General features: G+C 38.5%; 2 protein-coding genes across 3 annotated transcripts in view; one reads left to right on the top strand and one right to left on the bottom strand.

Moving 5' to 3' along the window:
- PCMT1 (protein-L-isoaspartate (D-aspartate) O-methyltransferase) overlaps window positions 1–8,979 on the top strand; it is a 43,002-nt gene extending 34,023 nt beyond the window's left edge. The window contains exons 8-9 of one of the 2 annotated variants that reach the window (XM_043888206.1): window positions 6,470–6,613; window positions 8,173–8,979. In XM_043888206.1, the coding sequence (XP_043744141.1) occupies window positions 6,470–6,613; window positions 8,173–8,185 (157 nt within the window). In that variant the 3' untranslated portion in view covers window positions 8,186–8,979. The remainder of the gene's footprint in view (window positions 1–6,469; window positions 6,614–8,172) is intronic. The other variant, XM_043888207.1, reaches the window with a different exon arrangement.
- A 2,289-nt stretch (window positions 8,980–11,268) lies between these two features.
- Window positions 11,269–17,630, bottom strand: part of LRP11 (LDL receptor related protein 11) — a 52,469-nt gene continuing 46,107 nt past the window's right edge. The window contains exon 7 of the mRNA XM_043888204.1: window positions 11,269–13,220. Coding sequence (XP_043744139.1) covers window positions 13,066–13,220 — 155 coding nt within the window. The 3' untranslated portion in view covers window positions 11,269–13,065. The remainder of the gene's footprint in view (window positions 13,221–17,630) is intronic.

Consider the following 17,630-nt stretch of genomic DNA (forward strand, 5'->3'; position numbering starts at 1 on the left):
GTTAAGGACTTCCCTTGTGGCTCAGCTGGTAAAGAATCCACCTGCGATGCAGGAGACCTGGGTTCGATTCCTGGATTGGGAAGATCCCCTGGAGAAGGGAAAGGCTACCCACTCCAGTATTCTGGCCTGGAGAATTACATGTATAGTCAGTCCATGGGGTCTTAAACAGCTGGGCATGACTGAGCGACTTTCACTTCACCATGTAGTTATAGCTGTTTTCTTTGAATTCTAACCTGGAGCACAGCCACTTCTTTAAAAAATTTTTTTAAAAGCTAGCAGTCTTGTCAATTAGGATCAGATATAGTTACAAACTTCCTTCACTTTGCTTCTAGTATGGCTATATAATTACAAAATATTATGATTGCTGCTCTATAAATGCAGCAAACATATCACTGATATTACTGAAATAGGGTATCAGGTAAGAGTGCTTTTTGTTTTTATAACCAGATATATACAAAACGAGTTTTGTTTTTATAACCAGAGGTAGATTTAGCTTGAAGGTAATGAAACTTAAGTTTCTGGGCCCTCACTTGCTTTGGGCCAGTCATGGCCTTATACCAAATTTTATATACATAACCTCGTTTTTAGTGTACTTTTTTTTTTCCCCTTCATAAAGCAGTTCAACCTGCCCCCACCCTTACCCAATTATATAAGCTTCAGGCTTCCACTTACCTGTATTTTACCCCTGATAAGACTAAACTATTTGTATTAAATTTAGAATAATTTTTAAATCTATGGACAATTGTTCAGTCATTTACCGAATATTTAAATATATATATACTTGGTTTTCTTTTTGGCCTTCAACTTTTAAAAATACTGAGCAATTTTACATGTATGCACATAGGAAACTTTTCTCCAGTTGTACTAAGAGGATTTTCTATTTTTTTCTATTGCAAATTTACTATCTTTTCAAACACATTTTCGTATGTCCAAAGATGTAGTTATAATTACAGAGATAATCAGTTGCTTAGTTGTAAATCATGAAGTTTAAAGAATATAAAACAGAATCTGGAAATGAAGTTGAAAAAAAAAAACTGACGTTAAATTTGTGCTGAAAGAAATTATTAGAAAATAGAATGTTTGAAAGAGTAAAGCTAAATCAACGGTTAACTTAAAATCTTAAGGGCCCATTCATCTGCTATTCCTTTTTGTGTTCATAAATTGTCAGTCAAGGTCCAAGTGTGCTTAGCCAGGATTTTGAAGTGATTTTAATGAAGGGACTATTCAAAGAAACATGGGAAAAGTTATGGGAACCGGTGAAGGATGTGGCATAGCCAGGGACCAGGGATTTCCAAGGTGATGGTAGGAAGCTGTTACCTCTCTAGACTTAAAGGTGAGGAAACGATTTTACTGGAACCCACTGAGAGCAGAGACCGGGTGGGGAGTGGGGGTCTCTGACAGGAGCTGTAGCTATAGAGCGAAGCAGCTGCTCCCACATGTAGGAGTCACCTCAGCTCTCTCTGCCGCTGCCCTCTTCTCTCTACCAGGGCATCACAGCAGACAGACTTAACTTTAAGTCAGGGAGGAAGAGGTCCTCAGCCAGATGTAGTCTGAAGTCAGCTCTCACCACCTCCTTCCTTCCCCTTTCCTCGCATGGAGCAGGTATCTCTGCTTCTTTTTAAATTTAGGTATGAAAGATTTGAGAAGGTGTCTAGTTTTTATATGTCCTGTTTCTACTGCCATCAGGCTAACCTATGCTTAAACTGTCCTTGACAGGGAAAAAAAAATGCATTTGTTTTAAATTGCCTTTGAAAAAGCAGTATCTAATACTTTTTTTTGGCAATTCTGTTAAATTTGTTAAGTATCTTCAGTGTGATGACCCCTCTAATACATCATTAATTCAACAAGTGTGTGCCCACTATGTGGGCCTTGCTGCAGGGCCAGGAATACACAGCTGTGAATTTGAAACTGACCATTCTAGTGGAACTTACAGTTAGGTAGAGGATCCAAAAAAGGAGACAAACAGGCAGTTAGCAGTGTGTTAACTCTGGCTTGAGGGTGGTAGGGAGCAAGTGTTCAGGCCAGGCAGTGAAGGGATCAGAATTCCATTTCAGAAAGATAATTTTGGTAGTAGGGTAGAGAGTAGATTGGAAAGGGATAAAGCTATAGCCAGAAATAGAATATACCTATGGCAAATCAGGGGCGCGGTGATGGTGGGCTGAATTAAAGCAGTGGTGGTAAGGATAGAATGTGATTAAAAAGTCACTTATATTTTCTCATCTCACATGGTAATTATGTAAAAAGCTTCCTAAGTCAGTTTCTTGTCAGGCTAGATGATTTTTTTCTTCAGGATTAATTTAAGGACTCATCCCAGTGCTTTCTTAGAATATTCCCTTATTTCTCACCTGCTTTCCATCCTTCTCTAATTGAGGCATCCAGAGCTAAGGCGAGTGCTCTGTGAGAGTGAGATCCAATCTTTGCTGGAAAGATGTGATAGAAACTAGATGGGGAAAAAGAAAAAGAGAGAGGACTTAGTGGGCATGCCGAATTTTCATGTCAGATAAACCTGGAAACTTGAATGTCGACTTTTGTCCCCTTATACTTGGAAAAATATTCCTTGCAATTCTGATGGATTAATTTAAAGGAGAGAGAATGCCAGATAGATAGGCTGTAGACCTAGAATCTGTGGTATTATGTTCAAGACTATAGATAGGTAATAGTTGCATTAGTTGGTTGCAACTAACTAAATGCAAATATTTATATTTTATTTTATACATGTTTATTTTACATACCTAGAAATCAACATTTTGTTAATCTTCTGGTAAGTTTTATTTTTGTTTTTAATAGCCACAAGGGTCGATGGAATAAGTCCATCTCTGTTTTGTGAAACAGAGGAATGTTTCAGGGTTCTTGTTCCATAAGTACTTTATCTATTGATGTCTTCTTAAAGTGCCATGTACTCATGAAAAGGATGTTTTGAACTGACTGGGCATTTCTAGGATTGATGGTATAGGTCCAATTGATCTGTGTTCATAGGTCCTGTGTTCTGAATTGTTTCTGTACTGTCCCTTTTTAATTTCTTTATCCAATTCATCCTGTGTTCCAAATTGTTCTATACTGTCCCTTTTTAATTTCTTTACACGTGTTACACAGCATTATGATAAACTTTGCATCCTTAAAGGCTAGGATATATTGTTACTTTTGGAATTCTTTTTATGTCTTTCATAATGCTTTGCACAAAGTTAATTGTACAAAGCTTGTATTACCTCAGAAAGCCCATTAATTAGAAAACATTCATAGATTTTGATTGCTATTTCCTGACAGTACATATTTTCAGTTGTTCTTGATAAAGAATATAAAATACTAAATATTAGTGTCTTACAGTTATTAGCCTAATAATTATGTGTATAATTATTTATTATACAATAAAGTAATATGTTACATATAGTTATTAATCCAGTTAATATGAAACTAAATAATCTAAGCAATCTAAATAATTAATCTAATCTAAATAATATGAAGTCAAGTGGGCCTTAGGAAGCATCACTAAGATCAAAACTAGTGGAGGTGATGGAATTCCAGTTGAGCTATTTCAAATCCTAAAAGATGATGCTGTTAAAGTGGTGCACTCAGTATGCCAGCAAATTTGGAAAACTCAGCAGTGGCCACAGGACTGAAAAAGGTCAGTTTTCATTCCAATTTCAAAGAAAGACAATGCCAAAGAATATTCAAACTACAACACAATTGGACTCATCTCACACACTAGCAAAATAATGCTCAAAATTCTCCAAGCCAGGCTTTAACAGTACATAAACGGTGAACTTCCATATGTTCAAGCTGGATTTAGAAAAGGCAGAAGAAGCAGAGATCAAATTGCCAGTATCCGTTGGATCATCAAAAAAGCAAGAGAGTTAAAAAAAAAACCTTCTATTTCTGCTTTATTGACTACACCAAATCCTTTGTGTGGATCACAACAAACTGTGGAAAATTCTTCAAGAGAAGGGAACACCAGACCACCTGACCTGCCTCCTGAGAAACGTGTATGCAGGTCAAGAAGCAACAGTTAGAACCAGACAAGGAACAGCAGACTGGTTCCAAATTGGGAAAGGAGTACGTCAAGGCTGTATATTTTGTCACCCTGCTTATTTAACATTTGCAGAGTACATCATGCAAAATGCTGGGCTGGATGAAGCACAAGCTGGAATCAAGATTGCCGGGTGAAATATCAGTAACCTCAAATATGCAGATGACACCACCCTTAGGGCAGAAAGTGAAGAAGCACTAAAGAGCTTCTTGATGAAATAGAGTGAAAAAGCTGACTTAAAACTCAATATTCAGAAAACTAAGATCATGTCATCCGATCCCATCACTTCATGGCAAATAGATGGGAAAACAATGGAGAAACAGTGACAGACTTTATTTTTGGGAGGCCCCAAAATCACTGTAAATGTTGACTGCAGCCATGAAATTAAGGCGCTTGCTCCTTGGTAGGAAAGCTATGACCAACCTAGACAGCATATTAAAAAGCAGAGACATTACTTTGCCAACAAAGGTCCATCTAGTCAAAGCTATGGTTTTTCCAGTAGTCATGTATAGATATGAGAGTTGGACCATAAAGAATGCTGAGTGCTGAAGAATTGATGCTTTTGAACTGTGGTGTTGGAAAAGACTCTTGAGAGTCCCTGGGACTACAAGGAGATCCAACCAGTCCATCCTAAAGGAAATCAATCCTGAATATTCTTTGGAAGGGCTGGTGCTGAAGCTGAAACTCCAGTCCTTCAGCCACCTGATGTGAAGAACTGACTCATTGGAAAAGACCCTGATGCTGGGAAAGATTGAAGGTGGGAGGAGAAGGGGACAAAAGAGGATGAGATGGTTAGATGGCATCACTGACTCGATGGACATGAGTTTGAGCAAGCTCCAGGAGTTGGTGATGGACAGAGAAGCCTGACGTGCTGCAGTCCTTGGGGTCACAAAGAGTTAGACACTACTGAGCAACTGAACTGAACTGAACTGAATCTAATATTAGCACATATATAGCAGTTTTAAAGAGCCTTTGTAGAAATTTAGTACATACTATTTTTCATCTTAAATGATCTATGCATGTAAGTCAGATAAAGAAAAATATGGTTATGTGGAATTTTAAATATTAGGAAAAATTAAGAAGGTTAATAGATTTTGGAGTTGTAGGATGTAACAAGGTTATACATGCCATGGCAGCAAATTTTTGGTTTTCCTTAACACCTTAAATAATTTCCTTAACACCTTATAATTCAGATCTGTAAACTTAATTTCTTTTCATGTGTGTGTGTGTGTGGGTTAGGGGAGGGAGGATACTGTTAATATAAATTGCCTTCTATTTGGTTTCCACAGTACAGTTCCTATCAAAGTAATGTACATGCATTGTAAAAATAGGAAAAAAACAAACACAAAAGAATAAAAGTCACCCATAATCCCCGAATTTAGAGATCACCTCTTATTAACATTTTATAGATTTTTTCTTTTCTCTATATCCGTAGAAGTATATACATCTCTTGTAGTCCTGAGATCATAGCTTTATTTTATAATCTCTCTTTGTTTAATAAACTATCATCAACATTGTCCCTCATCATTAAATATTTTTTAATGGTATGATTTTTTTTCCACCAGTTTTGTTGAGATATAATTGACATATAGCATTGTAGTAGTTTTAGGTGTACAACATAGTGATTTGGTATATTGCAAAATGATCATCACAATAAGTTTAGGTCTTACATTCAAGTCTTTAATCCATTTTGATTTTTTGGGATGTGGTGTTAAGATAGAGGTCCAGTTTCATTCCATTTTTATGTGGCTGTCCAGTTTTCCCAACACCACTTATTGAAGAGACTGTTCTTTCTTCATCATATATTTTTGGCTCCTGATTAATTGACCATATATGCATGAGTTTATTTCTGGGCTCGTTACTCTGTTCCATTGGTCTCTATGTCTGTGTTTATGCCAAGTACCATACTGTTCTGATTCCTTTGGCTTTGTAATATAGTTGGAAGTCAGGGAGTGTGATACCTCCAGTCTTATTGTTCTTTCTAAAGATTGCCTTGGCTATTTGGAGTCTCTTGTGGTTTTATACAAATTTTAGGATTGTTCTATTTGTGTGAAGAATGTCATTGAAATTTTGATAGGGATTGTATTGATTCAGTAGATTACTTTGGGTAGTATGGATATTTTAACTATTAATCCTTCCAGTTCATGGGTACGAAATATATTTACATTTATTTGTGTCATCTTCAGTATCTTTCGTTAACATTCTATAGTTTTCAGTGTACAACTCTTTCACCTCCTTGATTAAATTTACTTCTAGATATTTTATTCTTTTTGCTATAATTGTAAATGAGATTGTTTTCTTTATTTTTCTTTTGATAGTTTATTATTAGTATATAGAAACAACTAATTTTAGTTAGTTATCATCTGCAAAAAGAGACAGTTTTACGTCTTTCTTTCCGATTTTGATGCCTTTTATTTCTTTTTCTTGCCTAATTGCTCTGGCTAGGATTTCCAGTACTATGTTGAATAAAAGTGGCGAGAGTGGGCATCCTTGTCTTGTTCCTGATTTTAGAGGAAAAGCTTTCAGTTTTTCACCATTGAGAATGATGTTAGCTGTGAGCTTGTCATATGTGGCCTTTATTATGTTGAGGTACGTTCCCTCTATACCCAGTTTGTTGAGAGTTTTTAATCCTTTTCCCTTTTCAAAAAAATTTTTAAATGGAGAGGATATTTAGAAATGTTGTACTATATTGTTGGGCAATAAGGATATCTGTTGACAAAATCCTTAGTACCTTGCAACTGGTAAATAAAATGTAAAATTATTAAAAAACAATAGTATTTTTAATTCATATTTTAAAAAGCGCAAGTAAATTTATGAACAGAGCATTTTGCAAGTAAACTCTTTAAGTATTTTAATGCTTGCATGAATTTCAGTAAAAACTGTTTTATGAGAATTATAGTACTTATATTATTTGGAAGAATATATTAAGAGGAGCCAGAACTGATAACTTATCATTTAACAGTACTGTATGACAAAGACAGCTTATAGGAGAAATCATTTTTAAAATATTTTCTTGTACAATTTATAAAATTCATATTTTATAGAAAATACCATATTGTCCAAAAATCCCTTAATTCACCATGTACCTGGGAGATTTTATTTTTATCTTTATTTATCTTCCCTTCAAATTTATTTAACAGCTTTTTAAAAACATAAAAAAAATTTTGTTACAGACAAGTTGCAAGAATTGTGCAAAGAGCTCCTGAATCTCTTCATCCAGAGTTAACAATTATTAACACTTTCCACATTCCTCTTCATTCCCTCTTTCTATATATAAACACACATATACATACACACATATGTAACTTTTTTTTCCCCTGAATCATTTGACATTTAGTTGCAAACATCATCCTTCTTTACCCCTAAAGTACTTGAATATTTAACAGTGTTGCTTGTTCCTCAGATTATCCTCAAATAAGAAGCTTTTCTGGTAGCTTTATTTTTTCGCTTTCAGCAACTTTATTAAGAGGTATAATTTATATACCATACAGTTTACTTTAGACTGCATTTTCATTCCTTCTTCCTCTCACTGGCGGTTGCTGGTATAGTGCTGCACCTGGCTGAGCAAATGCTTTCTCTTAGAGCTGGTAAAGCTGCCTTATGACATCAGCTGACAGGTGTATTATACCTACAGATGATGCTTTTTCTCACAGAGTTTGGGTTGACATTAACCCACTCAGTGATTGCTCAACAATATACTCAACAGATACTCTAAACAAAAGACTAAATTTTTGTCCAGTTTTGTGAATATTAACTATAAAGACTTATCTGAACTCTAAATACTCGTTATTATTTTACAATAAATAGTATTAGCAAGATCCTGGATCTAAAAGTTATCATTTCTCTGAATTTTTGGTCTTGAAGGAAAAAAATTACTTTTGAATTAAAAAATAAAAAATTCAGGCCCTTTAGTTTTCATTATTCATTCTGGAGTAGCATGAACAATGTTTGAAATGGCTGATTTCCATTTCTGCTTTGACCTCAATCATTTGCTTAGGGTTTTTTTTGTTTTTGTTTTTTTTTAATGTAATATGTTGCTTGGGGATCAGTATATTTTTACTGATTTATTAGTTGTATCTAAACTGTTAGAAAGCCAAGTTTTATCATATGTAACTCCTACTTATATATTTCTCTCTTTCTCCCCCCAGGGATGAACTGTAAAAGCAACATCAGCTTGACCAGTATAATAATATTACAGTGGATTGCTCATCTCAGTCCTCAAAGCTTTTGAAAATCAACAGCATCACAGCTTGTTTTGAACTTTCTTACACTATTTTCAGCATGAAAATGTGTGGATTTGTGGGGTTTCTAATTCTTCAGAGAGGCACAGAAGCCAGATTGGAAAGAAGGATGAAAAATATAAATTTGTGTATTATTACTTTAACATGCCCACGTTTTCCTTTAAATATTAAAAGAAGAGGTTCTGCAAAATGGAAAACATGGTTTGTGAATTGATTTTGAGGAGTGACTTTTCTTTTCTTAGGCACTTAATTCTGTTCTGATGTTAATTTATCGAATTGCTTTTGTGCAGCAGATAACACCACCATTCACAAGTTAAGATTCTTGGTTTTTGGGTATATGTTAGATGCTACTAAGAAAATAGAGATGAGCTTCCTTTTTAAAGCTTTTGATGTGGTGTCATAGAATAGCATGTTGTAGATACAATCAGCTGCTTTGTTACCTTAAAACTAAGCATTTGTAAATATTAAAACTTAAGGAGATGGCAGGTGATGTCCCTTAAAACACTCGGCTGTTCAGATTGGACATAACTGACATAGTTCTTCCTTTTGCTCTTTAAAAATGATAGGAGACTTGTAGCTTAGTGTTGTTTTTTCTGTTTCTAACTTGCTGCTCATAATGTATATGGATTTAACATGCTGTGTAAGCTGTGTCCTAGTTACTGAACAGTTTATGCAGTGCTGCTTTGCCAAATAAAGTTAAAAATGAAAGAGGCATTGGTGGTGTTTGAATATAGAAGAGCCATATGTCCACCAGGTACAGAATGCTAAGACCACAGAGAAAATGTTGTTTCTCTGATGCTCCATTTTGTGAGATCTGAGTAAGTTAACAGCATTAATCTAACTGCACATTTGAGGAATGTAACTGTGTTTCTTGGGGACAAGAACTTCACCTCATTTATTATTTTTCTTTGCCTAACATGGGGCCTCTTGTAGGTGTACCATATATGCTGAATGAATGAATGAATTGACTTGATGTCAAGGAAGAGCAGATTAAGGATAAATTTACCAAAACCCATCTATGACCTACAAATAGATTTATTAATATAACAACTGTAAAATGAGTTTAAGTCTGTAACACGTTGGGATCTTGCTTAAATGTTGTGATCTTCTCTTTTACAGCAGGATCTTAGTTTTTTTAAGGGCTCTAAATCTTGAAGAAATACACGCTCCAGAACCTATCAGAACCAGCACTCCCAGCAAAGCCCTTCGCTCTGTTGTGTGCAAGTGTGTATGATTCTGGCAGGCAGAGCCTTAGAGAGGTGCTGAGGCAACTTTCCCCCACCTCTTAAGTTAAAGTCTAAAATATTACTTCTTTAAAAACTTCTTTAAAAAGTTGTACATACATCTTTGACCAGTGTCTCTTCTTGGGCAATGTCTTAGGCACAGGAAACTTGCATTAGTTGATAACCAAAACTTGTGAGTTCATTGCTGGCTTCAGTTTGCTGTGGTTAGTATTGCTTCTGGCCATGAACTCTTTTGATTCAGGACTTGCAATTTGCGATAGTTTCAAAGGTCAAGTATTCTCAAGGACTTTAAATTAATTCTTCAACTTATTCACTCATCTGTATCCTTCCAACAATTTATGTTAAGTCTCTTTGTTAGGTCTTGGGGATAGAAAAAGGCCCTTACTCTCAAGGGGTGGGTAGTCTGCAGTCTGGTTGAGGGGACAGTTAATAAATCTGATAAGACAAACTAATAAGTGGCATCTGATTGGTGAAGACACATGCTATGCCAAGCCTTGCTCTTGGACTTCACACTTTTTGAATTAAAAAATGTTTAGGAATTTCCCTGGGAGTCTAGTGGTTAAGACTCAAAGCTTCTACTGCAGGAGCCGGGCTTTGATCCCGGGTCAGGGAACTGAAATCTGAAATGCTGTGTGGCAAAAAAAAAAAACCAAAAGATTTAAAAAAATGTTGAATAAGGAGGAGTGGATTTAAACAAGCACCATTTATTAATGGGTAAAGATGAATGAATTTTAACTATATGAACTTTTAATTTACATATGTTTTACTCAAAGAAGAGACCCAATAGAGCACTACTAAGAAATCCTGCTTGAAGAGAAACTGGTTGGCCCTTGGAGCCCAAGGAAGTTTCTGTTTATATATCATAATAAAGAGGAAAAAAGCCTGATAATTTCCCTATGCCTAATCCATCCACTATCACTGCTACAGCAGTCGTGTCGGTTCCCCACTCCAGGCTCTTTTTCCCTAACTGACCCGTGTTGTCCGGGGTAGGACTCTTGCATGCCCCCTTGCTTTAGTTCCTGGAGTGCTCTCCCGGCCGTGAAAGCCTGCCTCCTTTCCTCATTCTCTCCCCACCCCATCCCCGCCCCCCATCCCCACCCCCATTTCCTGTGCAGCTTGTCTTCCCTTTCCCTTCCCTTCCTTCCCTTTTTCTTTCCTAACGTGAGAGGAAGTTCTAGGGCTGCTGGGTCTAAAGAACTCATTCTCACTTGGGCAGAGTATCCAGGCTGGTGATGGTAATAGTGAGGATACTTTAAGTATTAATACAAGAGGCAACGATCCAGGGACCTAGGGCAGCTGAGGACATCTGTATTTGAATTCCCACACCTTGAACATTACTATGCCCCTTACAGCCTTGCATCACATGGAGTAATTTCTTTTGCCAGCACTATTTGTTTATTGAGGTTTGTTGGTGATTATCCTATCAGAATTTTGCCTAGAAATTAGCTTATGGATCAAAGAGGCTGCAAAATTTCCATGATAACACTATTGTATCAGTTTTCAATCAATAGTAAAAACGATATTTTCTTGGGGGGGTGGGGAAGACCTGTGCTGCCACTGTCCAGGGTCACAAGAGTAGATATACAGCATATCACTAGCCAAAGAAAAAGTTCAAATTCAAAATTCAAGTATGGTTTCTATTGAATGTGTATCACTTTTGCACCATCATAAAGGAAAAAAAAAAGGTAAGTCAGAGCAACATATTAAGTTGGAGACCATCTGTAGTAGTAAGTATTAAAAGTTGTAAAAAAAAAAAGGCTTAAGAATAAAATACAATTTATTAAAGAATATTGTACACATAGACATGGGACATCTTTTTATCAAGAACTTCAACACCATAGCAATACTAAATTGTGTTTTAATTTCTTCATGTATAAAAGATGTGCTGAAAGGTGCATGCCTCAACAGTTTTTATTTTATTGGATATGGCTATAGGTGACATCCTTCTATATAAAAACAAATTGCACAGCATCACATAAAGAATACAAACATCTTAAGTTCATTCATACAGTCATTTCTCTAAACTCCTTAATGAGAAATTTAAATCTTTGCTCAATTCTAAAATTCAACAAAATGCTCGAGTTTCTCAGGAAATAAAAAATAACAAATTTCTTTGTTTTCCTACCACTAACTACCCATTTCTTAATGTATATCTCCAACCCAAATTAAGTCCTTTACTAAAGGAACAACCTACATCAGGTTCAGTCTAAACATAGTTTTCTAGAGGGTTTTCAAGTATCTTAAAAGATTTACCACTTATGGTAAGAAAAAAAAAAAACTATTATATAAATAGAAGACATTATACATTCGCCTCAGTAGAGTAATTTCTAGAATGTGTATTGTCCCAGCATTAAGCAATGGTGGAAATAATATGCCTTTAAAATCCTACAGATTAAAAGGTAAAAGATGCTACGCTAGATGCTGGTTTTCTATAAAGATGAATTTGTGCAAAACTCCCTTATGCTCTGGGAATATATAAGCCTGGCATTAGCTGTTTGCATACTGTAACATTTTAGAGCATTAAATAAATAATGGGAAAAAACTGCATCACTCCACTGAATGGAAGAATCACTGATTCTTAAGTTGATTATTTATTCATGAATCACTGACTCTTATTTTTGCAAAAGCTGTACCCAGAGATCCATTCAGTGTTGTTTTTCCATTTGAATGTGTTTTTTTTTTTTCTTTCCTCAACACTAATGTTGAAAACCAGTGGCCATATAAGTGAGCTGCTATGTTCTGGACCATTGAACAGCATTTAGCAGAGATCCAAGAAAAAACTAAACATCTTCCTTGCTCATTTTTCCCTCAGCTAGGTGTCTGTTAAGTTTTTGACCTGCCAGTTTCTCTGCTTCTGCTTTAATTTTCTATCTCACTTGATGACCCTGTTAGAGCTACTTGTAATCCAAAGTCTGAGTTACTCTCCTTTGGGAGAATGAAGCAGCCACATGACATGATGTCAGTCAGCCATTGGAAAGAACTGATATTTACCTTCCTGCAGGCCTCACTGACCCCATCATTAGGCTTATAGCTTAGATATTCTTGCCACGGATAACATCTCATTGAAGGCGTGTGCTCCCTTGAGATCCATCCCCAGAAACAGATTTTGAAGAGGAGAAGGGAAAGGAGAGCACTGGAAGCTGACAATGAGGAAGGAGAAGGCCACGGGACAAGGGACGCGGGGTGCTATGAAGTGCCAACGGCTGGCTTCTGTGAAGTAAAGTGTTAACACCGCCATTGTCAGGCACCTCTAGAGACACTGAATCTTCTGCCTTGGCTAACTACAAATTCCTATTTTTAGAGACAGCTTACATAAATCAGATTTGTAAAAGTCTGTAATCATGTGGACTCCTCTAAATTTCAAAATGTGTCACATACTTCCCACGGAAAATCAATACGTAAAAACAAAGGTTGAGTATTTGCAGAATCTTCCAGGGTTTTCAGTAGTTTTCTTAAGCTTAGTTAAGAACAGAAGAGGTAATAAATATCAGGACCCAAACTATGTATAAATTATAAGTGAAACATGTCCTTGCGCTCAGCTATTTAGATTCCACTCTTACAGGTACATCCCGTTTATGAGGTAGTCAGATTCCTCAGATGTGATGGGACGAGCCTGTTTAAGTTTCTGTTTCACCAGTCGTAGCCGACAGGCAACCATGAGGAGCAGCAAAGCGGTGATAGCCAAACCCAGGGCCAGAGGCAGCACTGCACCTGCACAAGGCCAGGAATGAACAAGGGTGAGTCAGCGACTAAGCAATAGCGGCCACAATCTGCTGTGTGACGAGCACTTTGCGTGCGCTGTTTTATTTCACTTGAACAACTCAGTAGGCACTTGTACTACTACAAGTACTATTAACACTACAAGTAGGTACTTGCACTACCTCTGTTTGGCAGATTAACTGAGGTACAGAAAGATGAAGTAATTGGCCTAAGAGCACACAGCTTGTAAACTGAAGGTCTAGGTCGCAAACACAGACTTCCTTAAAGCCAACTTGTGTGGCAAGTTCCTATGAAATGCATATGCCATCAGCGGGTACAAATGTTGCAGTCAGACTCCCCTATATCCAACTTTAACAGACATCCTGTAAACAGACAACTGCAAAGACCCTGTAGCCATAGGATATATTTTCATTGTAGCTTACATTTATGGATTCGTACATGATCATTCTCCATTAAGATAAATATGGACGAACTCCTGATTCCTAGCTCTGGTTAGGACTTAAAGACATTTTTATTTCCTAAAGCCAGAGAACCTACTCTGAGCCTGTAGAACCATTATTAAAAACTTCAGGAAGTGACTCCCCTGGGGGTCTAGTGGCTAGGACTATGCTCCCAATGCAGGGGGTCCGGGTTCAATCCCTGGCCAGGGAACTAGATTCCACATGCCGAAACTAAGAGTTTAGGTGCTGCAACTAAGACCTGGTGCAGCCAAATAAATAATTAAAAAAAAAAAAAAGTAAGCAAAAAAATCACTACTTCTCCGTCACAGGTTCTTTCCCTGTGGGGTTGGTCCTAGACACCTAGACTAGAGGCATCTTTTAGAGCCATCCAGGAGTCTGAAAGGAACAGAGTGTACCCCAGATCAGTCTGTCTTATCAAGCTCAGCAGGGTCTATTCTTAGTCCTATCTGCTCTGTAGTCAGGCCAGGCTTGGAGATGGTATGGTGGAAATATTTTTAGCTACAGGGGCCTTGCCAACTGGTGGAACTAGAGGAGCCGAAATCTCCACTGCATAAACTGACTTCATAATATTTTCTTTCATTTATATATTCATTCATTTTGCATTAATAGCCATGTGCCTGACACTGGTAATCAAAGATAGTAAAGAGTGCTTTATACATGAAGTACTTTAATTCCCACAACCACCATATGAGTTCATACTATTTTTATCCCCATTTTACAAATGAGGGAACTAAATTATCGAGGATTAAGTGACTTGACTAAGTATGGTACATGGTACAGACAGTTGGGTTTCAGAACCACTATATATACCACTTCTTCAAAAGTTAAATGAGATTGTTTTCTAATGACTTCAAATCTGGGTAAGAAAGACATTTAAATGAAAAGATACAATAAAGTATTATAGTTACTAAGGTAGAATTATATACGAAGTGCAGATATAAAAAGGAGTGGTCCATGCATCTGATTCCTAGGACTTTTGCTTGCACGATTTACATGTATGATGGAGCTTATTTGGAATGGGTGAGGGAGATTATATTTTGACAGTTTCATATTGAGATGCCTAAGGCCAATCCAGGTAGAATTTTCTATTAGGTTCTTTGATTAGTTGGGCTTAAATACGTGAAAGGCTGGGACTTCTCTGGTGGTCCAGTGGTTAAGAATCGGCCTGCCAAATGTAGGAGACATGGGTTCGATCCCTGACCTGGGAAGATCCCCCATGGCCATGGAGCAACTAAGCCCGTACACCACAGCTACTGAGCTCGTGTGCCGCAAGTACTGAAGCCCACGTGTCCTGGAGCCTGTGCTCCGCAACAAGAGAAGCCTTCACACCCCAACTGGAGAGTGGTCCCTGCTCACCACAACTAGAGAAACCTCGAGCACCGAAACAAAGACCCAGCACAGCCAAAGTAAGATAAACAAAGAAAAATTAAAAACAAACAAACACATGAAGCCCTTGAGGATTAAGGTGGTGGTTGCAGCTACAAAACCGGGTGGGACTTCCAGAGAGAAAGGGAAGAGAGAAGAGGGCCAGGAACAAGGCTCTAGGAGACATCAACACTTAAGAGGGCAGGCAAAGAAGAGAGCCAGGAAGCATAGAAAGAGACATGTCAGAGGGATGGCTGGCAACCAACCGAGCGGGCAGTCCTGGAAGCAGAGGGCCGAGGCTATTTCAAGAGGAGAGTGGTCAGCAGAATCGAATGCTAAGGAGAGGTCAAGTGAGGCGACGCCTGGAGCGGCCACTGCGCTTAGCAAGTGGGAGTTCATTTACAGGGAGACTGAAGGCTGAGGGATGCCGTTTTGTTTCCTGTGTGTTTTGAGAGAGCTGAATGTGTCTAGGGGAATGAACCAGTGGAGACTAGAAACACGGGGAGTTAATAAATGATGGAAAAACAAACTTGAGGGGATAAGAAGCTGCAAGGTCCTTATCAGGGACTTTGACAGGTTCTTATCAAAGTCAGGGCGGGATACTGACCTTGGAAAAAGGGGAGGGAAGGAAGAGAAGGTGGGGGACTTCCCTAGTGGTCCAGTGATTAAGACTCCACGCTCCCAATGCTGGGGACATGGCTTTGATCCCTGGTTGGGGGACTAAGATCCCACATAGAGCACAGTGGGGCCAAGAAAAAAAAGAGAGGGTGGGTACTGACAGGTACTGGGTGCATGTAACCAAGGAAGTTCACTCCTGATGGTGATGCTTTAGTCCCTAAGTCGTGTCTGACTCTTGCAGCCCCAGGGACTGTAGCCTGCCAGGCTCCTCTGTCCATGGGATTCACCAGGTAAGAATACAGGAGTGGGTCATCATGCCCTCCTCCAGGGGATCTTCTCAACCCTGAGATGGAATTTGAGTCTCTTGTGTCTCCTGCGTTGACAGACAAGTTCTTTACCACTAGCGCCACCTGGGATAGCTTTGATTTTCTGAGCTTAAAATCATTCCCAGGTATAGCTGGCCTCCTCTCCAAGACAAGAGGAGCTGGAGCTGAGTACACACTAATGGCATTTCAACCTCTGGTATATTTGTGGAATCCTAGGTAAAACTCCTGAAGAAAATTCTCAAGAACATTCTGGAATTGTCTGGGTTCAGGAGGAGGGGATGACGAGGTTGCATCAGTGACTCTTGATACAAAACAGTGTTTTGAGTGAGGCCAATATTCCCAAGGGCTTCCCAAGTAGCTCAGTGGCAAAGAATCTGCCTGCCAGTGCAGGAGACGCTGGAGGCGTGGGTTCGATCCTTGGGTCGGGAAGGTCCCCTGGAAAAGGAAATGGCAACCACCACAGTATTCTTACCTGGAAAATCCCACGGACAGAGGAGGCTAGGAGGCTACAGTCCATGGGGTTGCAAAGAGTTGGACACGACTGACCACACATGCACAGTGTTCCCAAAAAGAATTGTAAAAAATAAAAGTCTGTGTTAAACCAACCATCTAGAATTTGACTCTCGAGCTGGTGCATACATTCCAGTTTCCTAATGGTAACCCAGAGAAAAGAAGTTTTGAAAGGGCTCAGTTTGGCCCTGAAGGTGTCAGTTTCCCTGCATCTTCTGGTACTAGTCACAAAGATGGATATAGGTTACAAAGGATCTGGATAAAAAAGAGACTTTGGTCAACCCTAGGAACCTAAAACCCCTTCTTACAAACTGGATCCCAACACCCAGCCCCAGTTCTGCTTGTTCAGGGAAGGAAATTGATTACAGGTTGCCTTTCTAAATGCATGTGACTTGTTTGAAGATGAACGCCAGCGTTTAGACTTCAGGAGAAGAGAGCTGTGATTGAGTCCCAAGAATGGGACTCAGAGGGAGCTATGGCAATCATAAAACAGCATATAATCTAAGGGGATTTTCTGTTTGCCAAAGTCAGATACGGGCTTCCCAAGTGGCTCAGTAGTAAAGAATCTGCCTGCCAATGCAGGAGACGAGGGTTCAGTCCCTGGGTCGGGAAGATCCCCTGGATAAGGAAATTGCAACCCACCTCCAGCATTCTTGCCTGGGAAAGCCCATGAACAGAGGAGACTGGCGGACTACAGTCGCTGAGGTCACAAAAGAGTTGGATACAATTTAGCGACTAAACAACAAAAAAAAGTCAGGCATAGGGTTTCTCTATTGTCAGAGCTGATTCCCGGTTAATGAATCAAGAATGATTTATTAATCACTTTGATGACAAAGAAGATGAAGTCTCCCATAAAGTACTTGCTAGGATGCTGAAAGTTATTTTCAACTTTTAAATACTCCGTTGGCATACTTTAATGCTTTTAGTTCAGGTAATTTAAAATTTCCCTCCCTCTTCTAAGGGCTTCCCAGGAGGCGCTATTGGTAAAGAACCCACCTGCCAATTCAAGAGACATGAGATCCAGGTTGGATCCCTGGGTCTGGAAGATTCCCTGGAGAAGTGAATGGCTACCCACTCCACTATTCTTGCCTGGAAAATCCCATGGACAGAGGAGCCTGGCA

Source organism: Cervus elaphus, chromosome 26 (genome assembly GCF_910594005.1).
Source record: "Cervus elaphus chromosome 26, mCerEla1.1, whole genome shotgun sequence".
Lineage (NCBI taxonomy): Eukaryota > Metazoa > Chordata > Mammalia > Artiodactyla > Cervidae > Cervus > Cervus elaphus.